The sequence below is a fragment of the Diuraphis noxia genome, unplaced genomic scaffold (genome assembly GCF_037042655.1).
Source record: "Diuraphis noxia isolate RWA-SAM2 unplaced genomic scaffold, SU_Dnox_SAM2 contig0004, whole genome shotgun sequence".
Lineage (NCBI taxonomy): Eukaryota > Metazoa > Arthropoda > Insecta > Hemiptera > Aphididae > Diuraphis > Diuraphis noxia.
Window position 1 is genome coordinate 58340565 of NW_028301714.1, and position 20096 is coordinate 58360660.

Below are 20096 nucleotides of genomic sequence, written 5' to 3' on the forward strand. Positions count from 1 at the left end.
AAAATATATCGTTTTCCGTATACATTTTTTTCTAATTTACAAACACAAATCATTTGTGAAGGATGTTGACATGTTATTGTGACTGGAAACATCTAAGTACAATTCTGCAAAGACTCGAAAAAAGCCAAGAGCACATGGTGTGCATGTTTAAATGGGTAGAATTTGACAAACGAATTCTATAAACTTGGGAAAACAATACATCAAGAAAATGAAAGACAGATTCGTGAATCACAAAAGCATTGGTACAATTTGTTGGAAAAATTAAGTTATGTATAACTCACTGTATCACGAAACAATTAATAATTATTATATATAATTCATATATTTATTTGCCACTTATCATAATTTGGATCCCTTTAAGATAGATTAGACAACCTAAGCAGAAATGAAACTTAAGGGTATAGATACAGTAACCTATGCTAAGAAACCAGCTAATATAAGGTTTTTTTAAACATAACATATAAAAATATATTATTAAATGCATAGATTATAAACTATTTTAATATTATTTAACTTAATAGGCAGCTTGGTTTACTATTTACATGCTAAAGTGTAATTCAGTAATTGTGAATAAATAAAAACTACCATAAACGTAATATTTTATTATTTTAAATTAAATATATATATAAGAATATAAAATACTTGGTGTGTGCAATTCTTAAATATTATTATTGTTATTATTATTTAATATTTATACATATTACTTATCAGCATTAAATATCTCAATATATTATATTATAAAATAAATTATAAATAAATTATTAAGTTCAATATTTATAATTAATTAATATTTTTTTTATTTTTACAATATAATTTACAATCTGCTAATAATTAGAACAGTTTAATTTAATAGATGAAGGAGTTAATATGTTCAATATAAATTATCATTATCAATGTTTTTACATAACAAAAAACTTGTACTATAGAATTTTCTGTAGCTTTTACGTTTACTTATCGATTTATCATGTAACTAAAATAGTAATATATTATATATTATGCTTATGAAAATAAAACATTTAATCACATCATTTTATTTCAAATTTAAATTTGACGAACTCGTTTTGGTCACATTAGTATGTTTTTTCCTCCATGATGAAATGCGACGTTCGACAGCGACGTACCGAGGTTCGTCGCTCACTGTTTTGAGGTTATGTATGGCAACAGCAATATCGGATTCTTTCCTTCAATTTTCTCGACGTTTCGTTTTTGAGTTAGTGTCAGAAAATTTTTAGATTTTCTAAATCATTTTCTCTGTACATTACTCGTCATGGCTGATCAGGTAATATTTATTAATTATCAAACGATTTAAAATCATTTTGATGCTATTAAAGTGTTTCGAAGTAGTATATCATTGATGTCTGTTAGACATTTATACCACATGGAATTGCCTATACATTATGTATTGCTTTAAACTAAATTAAACATTTCTCATTTACAGACCGAAAAAGCTTTTCAAAAGCAACCTACTGTGTTCTTGAACCGCAAGGAATCCAAGAAGAAGAAGCCCCTCCGTCATTACCGCAGCGTTGGTCTTGGTTTTAAAACTCCCAGAGAGGTCAGTATTGGTTTTTGTAGTTCGTTTTTAATTCACCAATTCAGAGTTAGTGTCAACTGTATAGTGATTTAGTGTAAGTTGTATTGAAAAAATATAAAATTTGTGCGGTCTCTATTCAAAAATAATTTGCCAGAAAGTATCAATTCTGTTAATTGTTGTATCTTGAGTTACATTTGATATAAAACTTGTTTTAAACTAATCAGATTAAAGTACTGTTTATACCTATTTATTATTGATATTTCTGTGAACATGGATCACTGCCAATGAAATTTTTTGAAAATAGTTCAATGAAGTGCATTATATAATATGTCCCTTAGTAATATAACTTAGAATCATATGATGATACTAACACGACGGTCTTATGATTATTTGACTGATTTCAAAATGTGTTTTCTGATTATTCTCGTACAAAATAAAAAAGTTACGGCTTATTCACTGTAATTATTTTGTGATATTTTAATTATGATGAGAATTACTTTCCTATGAGTTAATTACTTTGATTTTATTAATGGTTATCTGATAACTGAAATTATTTTATTTTGTAACTAATAAAAAAGGTAGTAATAATTTTCATGATGATACTAACACGACGGTCTTATGAGTAATCATACTTTGATTTTAAATTGTGTTACTGACTAATACACAATTATTTTCTAAATTTACAATAAATAGTACCCAAATACTACAATTTAAAACAAAAACTAGTTATATGATGATACTAACACGACGGTCTTATGAGTAAACATACTTTGATTTTAATTTGTGTTACTGATTACTGCACAAACAATTATTTTTCTGGGTTAATAATAAATATTACCCAAATACATTTTAAATTAAAAATTATATGATGATACTAACACGACGGTCTTATGAGTAAATATACTTTGATCTTAAATTGTGTTACTGACTTCCATGTATAATAATTATCTTCTATATTTTTTATAAATGCTAAATAGGTACATTTTAAATTTAGAACCTAAACAATTGTATGATGATATTAACACGACGGTCTTATGAGTAAACTTACTACTTTGATTTTGAACTGTGTTACTGACAGCCATTAAAATTAATTGTATTAATGATATGATAGAACAGATTAAAAGGGTGCCTCATATGCGTTGTCTCCGCCTAACAAACGTAGAACATAGCAAAAACTGCATTTGTGTGGGATGACTGCTTTCTCTCAGTATTTATAATAGAATTATCAGAATTCCACAACAGATAGGTTCGAACTTTATCTGTGTCATAGCATCATTGTTATATTGATATAAATACAATTAAAGTTATTAGTTTAAGAAAAAAAATTTATTTTATTTTTTCATTTAATTATTAAAAATAATTGGTTAGTGCCATTATAAAAATAACGCTATGACAGATAAAGTACTCACCTATGTGTTGTGGAATTTTTATAAAAAAATTTAAATAAAATGGTTCATTTTATAAATTGGGATTTTATTTTATTTTACCTACATGACATCTAGTTAAGGTTATCTTGATCCCCAGGTTGAGAAACACTGCCATGATGTATTAGATACTTAAGATGACGCCACACCCGCATGTGTTTTCTTCGTCGTACAAGTGCGTAGCATAGCAAATTTTACGCTCAGCAAATCTTGTTTATCTCCTTCAATTTAAAATTTAGAGTGAACTGACCTATTATAAAAATTAAAGGCAAAGGCAAGATTATTACCGAGGGAATCTCATAGGCTTTTTATTATATTTTAATTTTAAAGCGAATAATAAGTATTTTAAAATTTAAAATTATTTTTATATCTAAAAATACTCATAACTCGGTTTAAAATTAAAATATAATAAAAAGCCTATGAGATGCCCTCAGTAATTTTTCACTCAGCCTTTAATTTTTATAATAGGTCAATTCACTCTAAATTTTAAATTTTCGGAGATAAACGTGATCTGCTGAGCGTAAAATTTGCTATGCTACGCACTTGTATGATGGAGACAACACATGCGGGTGTGGCGTCCTCTTAAACAATGTTTATTGCAGAATAAGTAGTTTATTCAATATTTCCATATCTAAAGTTAGTAGGATGTTGAAGTGTGGCATTAATATTGCTAAAAAATATGTTTAACAACTGTCAATAATATAAAGTCATATCTCCTTAATCATTCTATTGTATGCAATATCAATTTAATTGACATCCACATCTTAAAAATGTGCTCGCCTGTAGGTACCGAATACTTGATTTGGTTAGGTAGGTAAACATCTGTAGTATATTATAATCACATATAAATCTTAGGAAAATACTAATTATACACATAAATGTCTAAATTTGTATGACAATCACTGCCATATAGAAAATTAAATAAGTATGTTTTTTCTTTTTCTTAAATATATGATCTTCAAAACTAAACTTTGTAATTTTAATCAGATATTGCCTATAACATAATTCATTAATATACCAATATGTGAAATTGTGAAGACATTCTTCTGAACTTAAATAATTTAATTTACTTGAATTCATTTTAGGCAATTATTTGTGTGTTAATTAATTTTTATTACAAGAAGTAATGTAATATTACAAATTATACCGTGTGTTCACAGAAACCAGGTAGACTATCACTTGTGATATGACCCTGTTAATAATTTTAAATTCTGTTTGTTGGACATTTAACTAGATTAATAGATTATATATTTTTATAATTTAAAAATATTTTAACTTGTGTATTTTGCATGTATACAACACAATTAATTTTTTTTTAATTGGCAAACTTCGTATTTTAATATAATTTTCAGAGTTATGGTTTTTTAAGTTATTTAAATTTATTAACTTGTATTATAGACTCAAAATTAGCAAACCTAACACTAGGTAAAGTTAAAAAAAATTCATTAAATTTTAAATTAAATTTTTTTTAATTATAGCTACATAGGTTTTCCTTCTAAATACAATCTTAACTTGTTATTATTAAAATAATAAATTAATTGCTTAATATAAATTAGTGTCTTATAACAAATAAAGGAAAATTTATTTTTTACCCTCCATAAAAAATTATTGTTCAAGTACACGTCATTAAGAAGTGAGATTTTACTTGTGAAAAGTACTTTTTATATTATATTAATTCATTTTACTCCAATCTTGGTGTCAAGAGTCTCACAAGACTGACTCTAGATCCGCATGGCCACCCTTGTGATATAATCATAAAAAGGGCTCGGAAGTTATAGCACTAATATAGTAATTTTTAGCGCTTTAATATGCACTTAAAATTGGAAAATATGCAAATTAAAATTTTATTAACAAACATTTTTTTATAAACTAATTTTAAGACTTTTTTAAATTATACAAGTTTTATATAAAATATGATATAATAAATATTTGAGAAGTAAGCACTTTTCCAGCTCTGGAACATTATCTGTTGTGAACATTTTCTATCTAACCTTCGAACGAATTTTATAACTGCAGTATATTTGATAAAATTTTAAAAATAACTGAATTATTGGAAATGAACGGAATAACCTGTGCGGTCGGCAATAGTAACTAAAATAGTAAAATGTACTGTTTTTTTTCGTTAGCATAATATTCATTATTCAATACAATTTAGTTTATTTTCTTTTTATTTAAAATATGCTTTTAAATAGCACTTAAAACTCAAAATTAGCAAAATAGCACTAAAAGTCACAAATATGCAAAAATTAGCAAAATAAAATTTCGTATATGACATTAGATAAGTTTGAAACAATTTTGTATCTTACTCTGAATGTCCTAAGACCAACCAATAAAAATATGCATTTGCTAGAACTTCCGAGCTCTGATCATAAATAATGCTGGTCATTATTTTGATAAATATTTAAGTATTTAAATAATATAAAAATATATTTATGATAGTCATTTAATTATTCTAAATATAGTGTTTATTAATTTATAGGCGATTGATGGAACTTATATCGACAAGAAATGCCCATTTACTGGTAATGTTTCCATTAGAGGACGTATCTTGACAGGTATGGTACGTAAAATGAAGATGCAAAGAACTATTGTGATTAGGAGGGATTATTTACACTACATCAGTAAATACAACCGTTTTGAAAAACGTCACAAAAATATGTCTGTCCACTTATCACCTTGTTTCCGGTATGTTATTGAATGATTATTTGTTGTTAGTTATCAGTTACCACTTTTCAATGTTATACCAAATATTAATTTTTGTTTATAGTGATGTGGAAATTGGAGATATTGTTACAATTGGTGAATGTCGACCCCTCAGTAAAACAGTCAGATTTAATGTACTGAAAGTAACGAAGGGAACAGGAGCAAAGAAAGGTTTCAAAAAATTCTAAGATTTAAATGTAATATTATTATTTTTATGCATTACAATAAATTCTAGAAAACAAAAAAAAAAAATTATGTCTTGCTTTTATTTTTATAAATAATTAATTGTTCAATTTATAGTGTAACTAAAACAACACATGCTGGTGTAATGCCCTTTTAATGCAAAGTATAAAGTATGCATGCTCAGACGAAATGTGAACAAGTTTGGGTTAATCCATAGCAGGTCACTTTTTAAGTATGTTTTTTGTGTCTAAATTGGCACACAGTAAAGTTCAATGGATACTTAGTGGAGTAAGATTTTACTAACTTTGTGTCCACGAGAATAAATAGAACTAATAACTATAGCGTATCTAATATTTATATAATTATTAATTTTATATTCTAAGCAAATATCCAATGCTCTTTCACTTCGATTGTAAAAAGCAGTAACTGGAGAGGTCACTAAGTTAAGGGTAGGATGTTTTTCTACAAGTGAAACTTATTTATAAAGGCGGAGTAGTGGAAACACAGTGAATATTCATTAAAAAATGGCCTGGTCCATAGTCAAATAAAACAACTAGATAGCAGACTGTATATTACCACAGATTATATAATCTGTGATATTACATTCCCATAGGCCTTTGAAGTCTTGCAGCCATATGTCAACAGGGCAATATTTACAAAATATCTCAATAGATAACACATGTTTACGGATGACAATACTGATAACGTTTTTTTTTTTTATTATTATCATAAAGGCTTCAATTACTATAAAAATTTATATAGGTATATTATATATATTAATATATATATTTTTATAGGATTATTAGCCTATAATTACAAAATGATAGTTATACAATATAAAAGTTGACATTGTCTTTATAGATTATCTTATTATTATTATACAATGTAAAATATTCTAATATTTACAGTTTTTTATCTATATCTATTTGTTTGAAAAATTTTAAAATGTTGCCAGAGTTATGTTGATTGAGAGCTTCTTCGAGTGACCTTGGATTATTGAGAATAAAACGTGCGGTTGAAAATGTGGGGCAATCCATAACGATGTGTTCAATTGTAAGGTGGGTGTTGCATGAGTCGCACATTGGTTTAGGTTCCTTGGTGATTAAGTAGGAGTGGCCTATTCTAGCTCTGTTGATAATTATTTGTTCTCTTCTAGATGCATTTTCAGGGTATGGCCATTTTATAATTGTCTTTTTGATGTTCGTTAGTTTGTTACTGGTTGGAGTGTTGTCCCAGTGGGTTTGCCATGATGTGAGTATACGTTTTTGAGCTTCGTTTATTAGGTCATTGGAGGTGCTTTTGGTAATGGAGGAGGTAGATGCTGAGGTGGCTTCATCGGCCATTGTGTCCGCTTTCTCGTTCCCAGGGACCTAACCTAATCTACGTGTGATGGGACCCACATGAAATTGATTTTGATTTTCGATGATGCTATACATTCTTTGGTGAGTTGAATAAGTTCGTTCTGAGGGTATTGTTCTTGAAGTGAGATAACGTTTTTCTTTTCTTAGTTTAGTATAATATTGTAAATATTACTCTGTTGGCATGAGTGCTGACAATATTATCCATTGGTCCACTATCTAGTTGTTTTATGTCTTATGAGTAAAGTTAATCATATAATAATGATTATGAATTTATTTTATTTCAAAACACCAATACAATTAATATGCGTATTAATAAAATTCATAAATATTCAAGTTTATTGTGAAAAAAAATGTATTTTTAGTCCACTTTATGGTTAATGTTTGTTATCCATTGATCTAGGTTTTAGGCATTTTACATTAATTAATAGCACTTTTATGGAAGAAAGACATATATTTTATTTTTGTTTAAATAATTTAATGATAGCTTAAAATACTAACACTTCCAGTAAGTTATAAGACAAAAAAAAGAAAAATTAAATATTTTTTTTTTTATTGATCTGAAATATACATCGACAACTAGGCCATTAGTACACAAATTTTTTTTTGATTACATTGTTAGTATTTTAGTATTTACAGGATTACATTAAATTAAATTGCACAATTCTGTTTTTTTTTTAAGAATAAAATTAAGCTTTTAACGTTCTGTGGGTTTGGTCCTAGTGCTTGACAAATTTGTTCTGAGATGTGGTATTGATTTCGATACTGGTTATATTTTTGACATTCTGTAATGACAGTGGTTGACTTGGGGGGGGACGCGGGGGGACTGAGTACCTCAACTAATTTTTTGGATACGCTAGCGTACCCCTACTTCTTAGGTTAGGTTATACTAGGGACTATGCTATAGGCTAGGGACGCTACATTCTAAAAGTAGCTAGAGTACCTCTACTACTTTATCTCCAAGTCAACCACTGTGTAATGATGTGGTTGACCGTTAAAAGTACATTGCATGAGTCGCATAGTGGAGGATTGTCTTTGATAAATTAAATATTTTGTATCTTCCTCAAGAACTTATATAGCTTTGAAAATAATTTTAAGTGTACGTAAAAACAAACATTATTACACATTTATTGCTGAAAGCAAAAATGTATTTGAATGCATATTATAAATTATTATATTGTCTTGTTACCAAAAATTAATTAGGTACTATGGAGGTTATGCTGGTTAAATATTGTGACAAAATTCAATATCAATTAATAAATATATACATAATTAGTAAAGAGATTTCGAAATATCTTAGGCAATTTAAATTTTTTTTCAATAAATAATTAAAAATAAGTTTTCTTGGAAAAAAACTACTATTTAGACAAGTTTTAAACTATTTTTACAACTTAATAACAATATTATTTTCATGGGTGACAGAAATATGGTAGTTTAACCCTCATAACCTTTTTTTACATAATAATATAGTGTACCTATAATATAGGGAGCACTACTTGCAATTAATCTTAAAAGTAATGAATATGTATCCCTCCCCCACCCAATGAAAGTCCCTATCTACACCACTGATTACAATCATCAATAATAAAAATGTATATTATGTGGGAATTAAGTTTTTCAGTGCAAATTCCCAAAAATTTAGGAAAAAAAAAATATAAACATATTATAAAATACCTTAGAATTAATAATACTGAAATCTGAAATAGAAGCCGACTCAAATTTATCAATGATACGAATCATTTTGTTTATATATTGATTAATCATTGAATTCAAATTGTGCTCATTCATTATAGTGACATTCAATTACAAATTACAATATGCATTTAATAATCAAAATCTTTATATGAGAGACATATTTTTATTTTTCATGAACAATGACATTCAGCCCATGGTAAAATAATATTAAAGACTGGTAATATCCCCATATATTATACAATATATTGTGTTAAATTAACCAATAATATTTACTTATTAAATTTGATTGTTTGAACACTGTTATTTCTAAAATTATAAGTATAATGAACTGCTTAAAAGTATGCTAATAATTATTTTTATTAATTTAAAAGTGTAATTGCGTGTGATGTATAAATGTATAATGTATTAATCAAATTTAATAAGTGCATTTACTTTTATTGATCAATAAACTGATTTATCTAATATTATCTTTAATTTTGAAATTACTGAAAATAATGGACCTTAGTGGGCTAAATTAAGTATTATTAAATTTTCCCTTTGAGAATTTTCTAAAAAAAAAATACTCTCGAAAAATCTTGCCATTTTTAAATTCTTTTAAACATAATTATTTATATTTTCGTTCTTTCTTCTCTGTTTCACCGAGATTCTTATTTGTTTCAGCCCTTTAAGATATATTATTATCGGATTACCTTGGCATCTATATGTATAGTAACAAACTAACAAATAAATTTAATTGGAGTGTTTGATTATTCGCGTTAACTTTCGAAATTGCAAATCGATTTTGACTAGCTCTAGCTGTAGGTAGAAGACTTCAAGGAGTAATAATAATTTATACTACTTTTTACCTCGGAGATGATTTCTATGTAAAAATAATAATTGGGGCAGCATATTTTGTAGGTACTTTATCTTTATATAAATAATTTAAGTAAAGTACATAATTGGTATTAATTATTATTATACCTACCATTAAGTTTTAATGGGTATTTTTATCATGGGTTAGCTTAGCTCTGTCGTTTACATAGAATTACTTAAGATTTACAACTGAATCAATCGTCGTCAAGCACTAAAGTGGTTAATTTTTATTGATATAGCCACACTACGCTCTACAGAGCATCTTTTAAATTTTAAACGTAATTTTATAATACGCCCATGTTTTGCCCCTCAAAATAAATTGATGCAAGAATTAATAGTAACACAGTCAGTATATATATATTCGGTATATCCGTATATCTATCATGTATTAAAGTATCGTAGATAATCTACAGTTATTCATTTTTAGATTGCAACAAACATTCATTACTCAGCTCTCGATCTGAATCAGAAAAAGATATAAGTGATTAAAACAACAATTAACTACTAATTATTCATTAGATTATTTTTAAATAAGGTAGATTAGAGATACATCGTATATCATTATTATTATTGAATCAGTTATTATTATTATTCCGAGTCCACATAGAGTCCGGTTTTTGTCTGCAATTTAAACCGTCCCATCTAGTGTTGACAAAAATTGAGTTTTATTTTGTTTTGTTTTCTTGTACTGTGGACTGGGCATTATCATATAAGTATATAACCGAACAACCCATAGGTACATTAACATTGGTCATAATATTTATTTGGGTATAATAAATTAATATAAATTAAGAACGAAACTTCTATCGTTGATACATATAGGTAATGAACTTCCATTTAATAACATTTTTTATTTGATGAAATATTTTTGAGAAGCATAACCAAAGTCCAAGTTAGGACCAAATTTATTTAATTACATTGATATTCATAAAATTTCTTTTTTTGTCCGTTTGGAGTTTTTCTGTAATCCATAGGCGGAAATTGGGGGGGCTTAGCCCCCCTAAAACATGCAAGCAGAAAAATTAGCCCCCTCAAAAATAGTATAAGTAAAATATTAACTTTCAATTCAAATATTGTTGGAATGCAAATTAAAAAAATATCGGGTGTAGTGTTAGTAATTTTGATCCATTACAAAAGTCCATAGCGTAATAAATTTTAAAGTAGGTATATCACAATTACAACCAGTTGAATCTGATATTCTGATAAATATTTAATTTGAAAAAAAAATGTCCCGACCACCAATGATGATACGATCATGTTAATGATCCTGCGTGATTCGAATCATCATCGACTACACATACAGACAAGTCATACTGGATTCATTTTCAAAAAAATAATAGATATATTGTTTTAAAATAAATATTTTAATATAACAACTCAGTACCTAATAAGATTTTTACTATAAATTATTATTCAATAATTTTTTTTTTACTTATAATTTGTATAACTAATATTATTATCTTTCTAATTTCTTATATATTTTAAGTTAACATTCATAAGTATATGTTCGGATAAATGTATAATAACCACCTATAGTATTTTGTATGTTTAAAATAAATCATATTATGTTTTCAAGTGCAGAGAGCGGCTTTGATGTGCAATAAAGTATTTTTAATTATTAACCCCCTCTACAGCTTTGCCAAATTTTCGATTATGCTGTAACCACGGACAAGTACTCTTATATTCGTCGTTTACTTAAGAGTATGATTCATATCATAACGTATATCAACTATAATATTATGTACTGTATCGGTTTTTAGCGTTTGTTATGAACTTCCGGGTTTTAGCTATGAGTAGATGAGATAATACATTATGTACTGTAAATTCCTTAGAAGTAAAAAAATGCTTAATGAGTTATCCTAAGCAATTTCTTTATTTTTCATGGCCAACGTAGCTGGAATCTAATATTCTTAAGTAAACACAATAGCGCATACAAAATACAAATCAGCCATATAGTAGATAGATTACCTAGTATAGAGAATATGGAAAATTAATTAATTTTTGTTTACATTCATTACAGGTATTCTTCATATTGGTACAAAAAAATCAAACTCAGCTATACCTATAATATAATATGTAATAGAAGGTCACATGTAATGGCACATAGAAACTGACAAAATATATTAATTTTTAAAAATAATTATGAGAGGTATATAGACGATATACAGCGTGTTCATGATATGAGGTACCACTTAATATTTCCTCTGGATGACCTTGGATTTAAATGGGATTTTCGGGAGGTAATAGGGTGTACCTAAATATACACATTGTCAGGCAAAATTCAAATTTGTAATTCTCTCGGTACGCGCATGCGCAATACAACTTACTTTTTTTCATATAGCAACACACATTTTTTTATACGGATTCAGGTAGAGTATTTTTTTTTCAAACAATTTTTGTATAAAAAGTTTTTTCTAATTATAAAATTGGCAAAGTTACAGAATGGTCAAATTTAATATTTATGTAGGTATTATATAATCTGTTTTTAATGACATTTTAATAATATTGATTTTATAATTGAGCTACCTATTTTTGATATTTTTAATTTGCTACTTACATACAAAGAAGACTAAAATAAATTATTTACTACCGTTATTTACTCTATCTACAGTTGCAAGTTAATAAATAAAAATAGTTGAAGGTAAAGAAAATTAAAAAAATTAATACTACGAATTCGTTTATTTAAATTTTATCGAATTAACATATCCAACAATTTTAGAACTTATTACTATTAACTTAATGTTACTTTTATCTAATAAATTGTTCAAAGTCTCCACCTTGATTTTACAAACATGATTTCAAACGTCTCAACAATTCTCGTGATATTGCTCCTTTTATTTGATCTTCAGTAAAATTATTACATGCCACTTGTATTTAGTTACTTGATTATACCTACATAAATATTAAATATGACCATCCTGTAACTTTGTCAATTTTATAATTAGAAAAAAACTTTTTATACAAAAATTGTTTGAAAAAAAATACTCTACCTGAATCCGTATAAAAAAGTTGGTGTTGTTATTAAAAAAACAGTAAGTTGTATTGCGCATGCGCATATCGAGAGAGTTACATATTTGAATTTTGCCTGACAATGTGTATTTAGGTACTCCCTATTACCTCCCGAAAATCCCATTTAAATCCAAGGTCATCCAGAGGAAATATTAAGTATTTAAGTGGTACCTCATATCGTGAACACACTGTATACTTATAGTATATACCACACTATACCAGATGATGAATGCCACGGTGCCTGTAACGAATTCAGAAATTATAGATAATATTGCATATTATAATCTTTTTTACCCGCGCCTATGTATATAAAATATATGGTCATTATTTTTTTTTTTATTTTTACACGACAAACCTATTATTTTTTATTTTCGTATATGTGTGGTATCAGAACTGTACAACTGTAGTTAGTACCTAATACCTTATAACAATAAATATATTCCTCGATCACTTCAATGCAAAATATTGTAACGTAGATTATAGCTATTGCCATTTGATGAGAAAGTGGACGGGTAACGGTTTTGTAGGTACCTATATAAATATAACGTATACAGTGTATACTATACACTCGTCGTATAAAGGGTCTCAGAAAAATAAATATTTTATTTTTATTTAGATAATTTTCTGCAACGCTGCAGATGGAGACGTTCATAATACGTTACACAAGTAAACTATACAACTTACAAACGTAATTACAGCATAATTTAAAGTATAAGAATTTTTATTGCACAGTTAAGTCTTGGATAACTCATAAAGTCAACTATTTATCCATTGAGTAGGTTGTACGTATATTCCTGTATAAAATTTAGTGTTGTACATTATATGATGTCCTGACTCCTGAGGATTCTATTAAACGCATATGCCTAATACTATAATTTAATCATATTATTTGTCACATTTTTTTTGTAAATAATATATTTTGTATATTTTAACTGTTTCACCGATATACGGAAAAGTTCCAGTCGTTCCTAATTGATCAATTTACTCTGAGCCTACACATCACGCACCTACACGAATTAAAAATTATTTGAGTAAATAGTAAACTATACGAGCATTTAATCAAGTTTTTGATTTTTATTATTTTTCGAAACTTAAAACCATGAATAATTTAAATGTTCACCTAGACACCAAATGTTTATACGAGTAATAGGTATGACCGTTTTCCATAAATGATAAAATGTTCAAAATATTTTGAATCTTTTTGAGTTATTCATAGACATGAGAATTTTTTTATTTTTTTTCAATTTTGTAGATGAATAATTTTTCATTTAGTTGAAAAACTTGAAAATATAATAATTTTTATTCAATATGCGAGGCTCCACAGTCCACATACGATTTTATAATAGCAGTTCAATATTATTGAAGATACCTACATGATAATACAATACAAATACATATGTAAAGATTTTTTTTTTATAAGCATTTTAAGTTAAAATTTTGACAAAATTCATTAAATCACTAAAATATAGACATTTTTGTAATTGAAAATGTTGAATTTGTATAGCCAGAGATTGGAAATTTTTAAACAAAGCTTCTATAATAATAATAGTGATCAATTCTGTATTTAATATACACGAAAACACGGCTTTTTTAAAGGTGTTTAATTTAAAATTCTGATGATATTTTAACGAAGAATAAGATTAATTTTACTAATTTTAGTTGTATATAGTATTGTAATTTAAACATATTATTCCGTGGGCACTTATACCTTTTAAAATATATGATTATACTTTATACAATAAACAATTAATTTTTTTTAAGCAAAAAAGTTAATTCAACTTACCTACTTAATATAAATTATCGTAATAGGCATTGTAATTTGAAAAATAGATTACTTTAAATAATAATAGTATTAATTTTATATTACCTATTATACGGACAAACAATGGTAGGTTATGTAGTGACATTGTCGCCTACAGGTGTCGTAGATTAGGAACATGATGAGGTTAGATTTCCTACATAGGAGATTCAGCTACTATAATTTTGTATACTTATTATAATATCATTGATAATAAATTAAAACCAAAAATATCAATAAATATTATATCATAAAATATACGTCTTATATATTATGCTAATATAGACCTTCTTCGCTCAAAACCGAAAAATTCGTAGACATGCGCGATGGTAAAAGATCATTGAATTTCAATTTAACACATTATACTAGGTACAATTTTTTTTTCCACGAGTGATTTTTAAGCTCACTTTTTAGTTCTTTCAGACGTTTAACCGAATATTAAAAATTGCTAGTACCTATATCATATTATAAGAAACTTCTGTAAGTGTTTTTTAATTTTATTTCATAAGATATGTGTTAATGAAATAAAAAAGTTATTTAATACTCACACGGTGTTCGCTCCTAGGAATATTATAATAAATTAAAAATCAGAGAATTTCTAAAATTAAAAAAACTTATTTATAGAAATTGATTTTGATTATCAATTACCTAATGTATTGGATGCGCCTGTCACGCGTTAATTTCCCGCGCAGATGTTTTTAGCCAACTGCCGCTGGTTATACCGTTTATATACATACAATACTTACGTCCTTATACCTTATACTATAAAAATATTATTCTTTTCTATATTCATAATTATATAGTTTAAATTTATGAGTAACAAATGCAGAGGTAATAACTAAAATATTTTGTTACATACTATACCATACTATACATACATATAAGATATTTATTATAATGTTTATGTATTGATTGAGTGATTAGGTATTGTTATAATTTATAAGATTATGGACGTTATGGTATATTGTATAATGTATCTAAATCACATCACTTATTGTGTGCATGATAAAATTTGTTAATCTTAACCGATAATTAAAATAATTAAATACTTTAGTACCAATTTAAAATAATAATAATTATCGACTATTGTTAACGTCGTGTTTTTAAAAAGTAAATGAATCCTTACTAAGACCTAAATGATAAATATTGGTATCTGATTAATTTTTGAGATTATTAAAAAAAAAAAACTGGTGGCTCACAGTCACAGTGAGTCATCGCAAAAATAATATACTAAATATTTTTTTGTTTTCTAGTTTTCGTTAGCAGTTTTCGCAGTTGGAAGATCATCAAATTCATTCAATGTTCCATGCATTATCCGTGTTTATACTGTTTATACTGAGAGACTGGGAAAAACCTCTTATTATAACATTTTTATAATCTAGATTTCCAACACATTTAAGAATAAAGATAAAATATAATATATTGTATAGCTGGTAATAGGTGGATATTAGATTAGACCTTCCGGCTCACTCCGCAGTCGTCGAAATAATGATATTATCAATGCGTGTTACCTATGCAATTATGAATTATTATATCGTGTTTAGATGATGCCATGTGCATACTTACACAGATAACATTTTAAAGTCAAGTTATTTTCATTTTCCATTATTCCATTCATCAAATTAATGTTGAGCCGAATGGTGTAAAAAATTACGTATAATATAAGAAAATATGTTATTGCGAACTAACTACACAAATTACCTAGGTGTATCAACATCCTGCAACTTACATAATATAGGCTATGGGCTATTTCATAAAAATGTAAGGCTAAGTGCATAATATGCATCTTGTATTATAGCATAATAGATAGGCATATAATATATTATAAATAGGTAGGTACCCATATTATGTACGTACCTACCCAAATGTAGATACCTTATCAGTGATGTAATTAGTGAATATTGTGTCACACCTTTAAGGTATAAACCAATCTTTTTTTCATTTTTCTGTTCGGTAAAATAATTTATTATTTTAAGTGTTCAGTTCTATAAATTTAATTCTAAAACTTGTGTTGAAAACTGAACGGAAACTTTTAATACTAAACATTTTATCATCCAAAAATCGAGTTTTGGGTTTTAGCACTGCCTAATTTTCTTTCATAATAATTAAAAGAGCATAGCAGTGGCATTAATAATCGTTGTCTCAGCCTTATTGTCTTATTGTTATTATAAACGCGTAACATACCAAATGTACGATCAGCAGATCACGTGTAGCTTCGTTAGTTTAAAAATGAGATTGAAACTCTTGTAAAACTTGATGGGAATAGAATATGATCTGTGTTTGTATGTGGGTTTTTTTACGATTAATCAAATTTTTAGTGCGTATTTTAGTAGTTCATTATTGTTCAGTGCGTATATATAATGTAACGCGTGAATTAAAAATGTTTATAACTCAGTTAAAAATGTAATTATCATAAATTACCCTGATGACTAATAAGTAATAAGTAATGACTGGATAATGCTATAATTTATAAAGAAACTAAAAGCTAAACTAAATGTTTTTAATTTTTATATTTTTTAACAGTAGTAATATCTAAAGATGGGTAATGTACTGATGTGTATGACTTTTTTATTTAATGACTGTATAGCAATAAGTCTCAACATGTAGAGTATTTTATATATCTTATATGATGTTAATAATATTATAATACAGTGTGTCGATACTCGATTATCAACACGACAACACGCCATTATGAGTAATCTTATATGATGTTGCTTAAAAATTTGAACGCTTTTTTTTATACATATTTTGTTTATAGCTAGAAATATCAAATAATTTTCTATTCTGTAGAATATTCTTCGAAAAAAAATTATTAACGTAATCATTTTACACCACTCGTTACTATGATATATATTAAATTATAGTCTATAGATATAGCCGGTATAGGTATAGGCTTTACTATTAAAATGGATAGTCGCAGTAAAATGTTAACCTATATTTCCACGCAGCATTGCTGAGGTCGGTCATTGTATATATATTCCCAACCCCTTCCTCAAATTATATGTAAAATTGCTCCAATTTAGCGCTATTATGATTTATGACACCATAGTTTAGTCGTGGTCGGACGCGCCGTACTGAAAACAATAAACAATTATACATGGCGTCAAGGCGTATACAATATACATATATATTCTATAATACTATATTATAATTTATATTATCGCCTAAAATGCATAAAAAAGACGATTCATACATATCATATTATTATTATTTTCCAGTGAATTGCGTAAAACATATAATATCATAATATTATATGACTTACAATGTGACAATGCGTCGCGTATATAATATAACAATAATAATAACAACAACAGAATAATTATTATCGCAGTAATCGGGTAATCCATTGTTTTACAGGATGCGCCATGTGCACAACTCGCGCGTACTGGGCGATAATTCGATACGTAATTTTTTTTTTTTTTACATAATATAATATTCTATGATTTATCATTACAATATTAATATTATACTCATCATTATTATTAACGCGTTTTCGTAAATAATTTTATTTGGGCCGTCCGACGACGCCGCCGCCGCTGATTATTGTTTCCCCCGCACGACCACCGCCCCCGCCCAAAAAAAAAACCCGCCGCCGTGCCGTGGGAGCACGTGATCTGCGTCGACCACGAACCGCAACCACACACGCATTACCACACAATATACGCGTCGGACGCCACCGTCGTCCGTTCTGTTAAACGCTCGTCGCGCGCGCACAGGTGTCGTCGGTCGTCGGTCAGGTAGGTACGTTACGTTACGTGTTTTCGTCTCGCGATTTTCTCGATAATAATAATATAAACCGTTAAAAGTATACCAACACGTTCGAGCCGGTTTTCGACTACGTTATCAAAAGAAAAAAAAAGTGCGCGCGATAATATTATTGTATGCTATTGCAGTCGTCCGCCGCTCGTTAAAGTCGTTTTTCTTTCCGGTTCGTACTTTGGTTTATTCGTGGTTTTTTTTGTGTTTTAATTGTGTTAAGCACCGACTCAATGAAGTTATAATATTTTATACATCGGCAAAATTATCGTTAAAGTTCGTACAGTTCGTGGACGAATCGCGGTGGGGATCCGCGACTAACTACAATAATAATAATAATATAAAAAACGCCAACGAAATGTGATCGGACGCGGGCTCGTCGTTTCGCTTTTTTTCTCCGTACACACTTGCGCTGTAATCATATTATTAATATTATTATTATATTATATGGATCGTTGCGATGGCCTATGTCGTTTGGCGAGTGTTGCGGAAAAAGTATCTCAAAGTCAGAAGCGGAGTTACTCTGAACAGTTTGATGGTAGGTGGTACATATCTATTTGTATATTATATTACCTATACCTACCTTATTTTAGAATTAAAAATTAAATATGTCATTTTTGCACCACCTTCAGGGGTATATCTAATGAGTTTATCATACGTATTTGTTTGATACCCGAAGTCGAGAATAACAAATAATGTAATAACAAAATAGTAAAATTAGCATCCATCAAATACTACAAATATTATTGTTGTAAGAAAAATTTTTATTTTAATGAGGCCCTCATTGTTAGAGCCAGTATCAAAAATTCAAGAGCTTAAAACATTTTAACCCCCCTCCCTATTTTCTAGTCGAGCTTGAGATACGCCATTGCGCCACTGATTTTTACGATATAAACATCATGTATATTATAGTTCTTACGAAGCTGCATATATCTAAAGATCCGTAATACTTCCTAATACTGGCATAAGATTAGATTTACAAACAATATGATATATAACTTAGTACCCATATGGTTAAGATGATTAGTTTTTTGCAAAATTATTATTTTATAATATTTAATTAACTGTATAATACACTCATTATTATATCGTTATAAATGTTATAATAAACTCTTTAGCCTCTACAATATTACGGTCGCCTGCTGGGATAAGATTAACGTAATCTTTGTATGTTCGTTTATTTAACATCCTGAAATTTGATTTTGATTACGGCATATAGGTACCTACACCTATTGCGACACGTCGCGTGTTTACAAACAAATATATATTTAAGCGTCTATGATATTATACTTATGCATACAATACCTACCTATATACGGCTATATATTATTATATACACTTGTAGGTATCAAATATTGTTCAGGGGGTATATGTATACTGGTATACACTTAAAATAAAACCGAGATGACAGAGTTGACGAATTTATCGATCATCTTGAAAACTCGAGTGGTCTGAGAATATATTATTAAATTTGAGTTGTACACTGCATGTAGTAGACTTTAGTCACACGATGTGTAAATAATTGTCTTTCGTTGTAACACGACTCGTCGATACTAGCTGTTTTATTATTACGTCTCCATCACATTTTATATTTTGATTTGATCGACTTTTTTCGGCTTGTTATTATTCATTAGTCATCAATTCAATGTGGTCCAGCAGTTAGTACGAAAATTAATTTTTGCCGTGCTTATCCGAGACAAATTTGTTATTTCTTTTACGCATGACTTTTTTTTTGTTTAAATAAAAATAAATTCAATTAATTGACTAAATATGTCTACGCTCTG

The 20096-nt window shown here is 27.7% G+C and overlaps 2 protein-coding genes across 2 annotated transcripts in view; both read left to right on the forward strand.

Annotated features, from left to right (window-relative positions):
• The first annotated feature begins 1121 nt into the window (after positions 1-1121).
• RpS11 (ribosomal protein S11) lies at positions 1122-5913 on the forward strand. The gene is made up of 4 exons (XM_015523700.2): positions 1122-1279; positions 1439-1555; positions 5438-5643; positions 5726-5913. Exons 1-4 carry the CDS (start codon positions 1268-1270, stop codon positions 5847-5849), a joined length of 459 nt encoding a protein of 152 aa, XP_015379186.1. The 5' UTR covers positions 1122-1267; the 3' UTR covers positions 5850-5913.
• A 12376-nt stretch (positions 5914-18289) lies between these two features.
• The window catches only part of LOC107173255 (puratrophin-1), a 186078-nt gene continuing 184271 nt past the window's right edge, over positions 18290-20096 (forward strand). Inside the window, exon 1 of the mRNA XM_089225794.1 lies at positions 18290-18850. Coding sequence (XP_089081920.1) covers positions 18773-18850 — 78 coding nt within the window. The 5' untranslated portion in view covers positions 18290-18772. The remainder of the gene's footprint in view (positions 18851-20096) is intronic.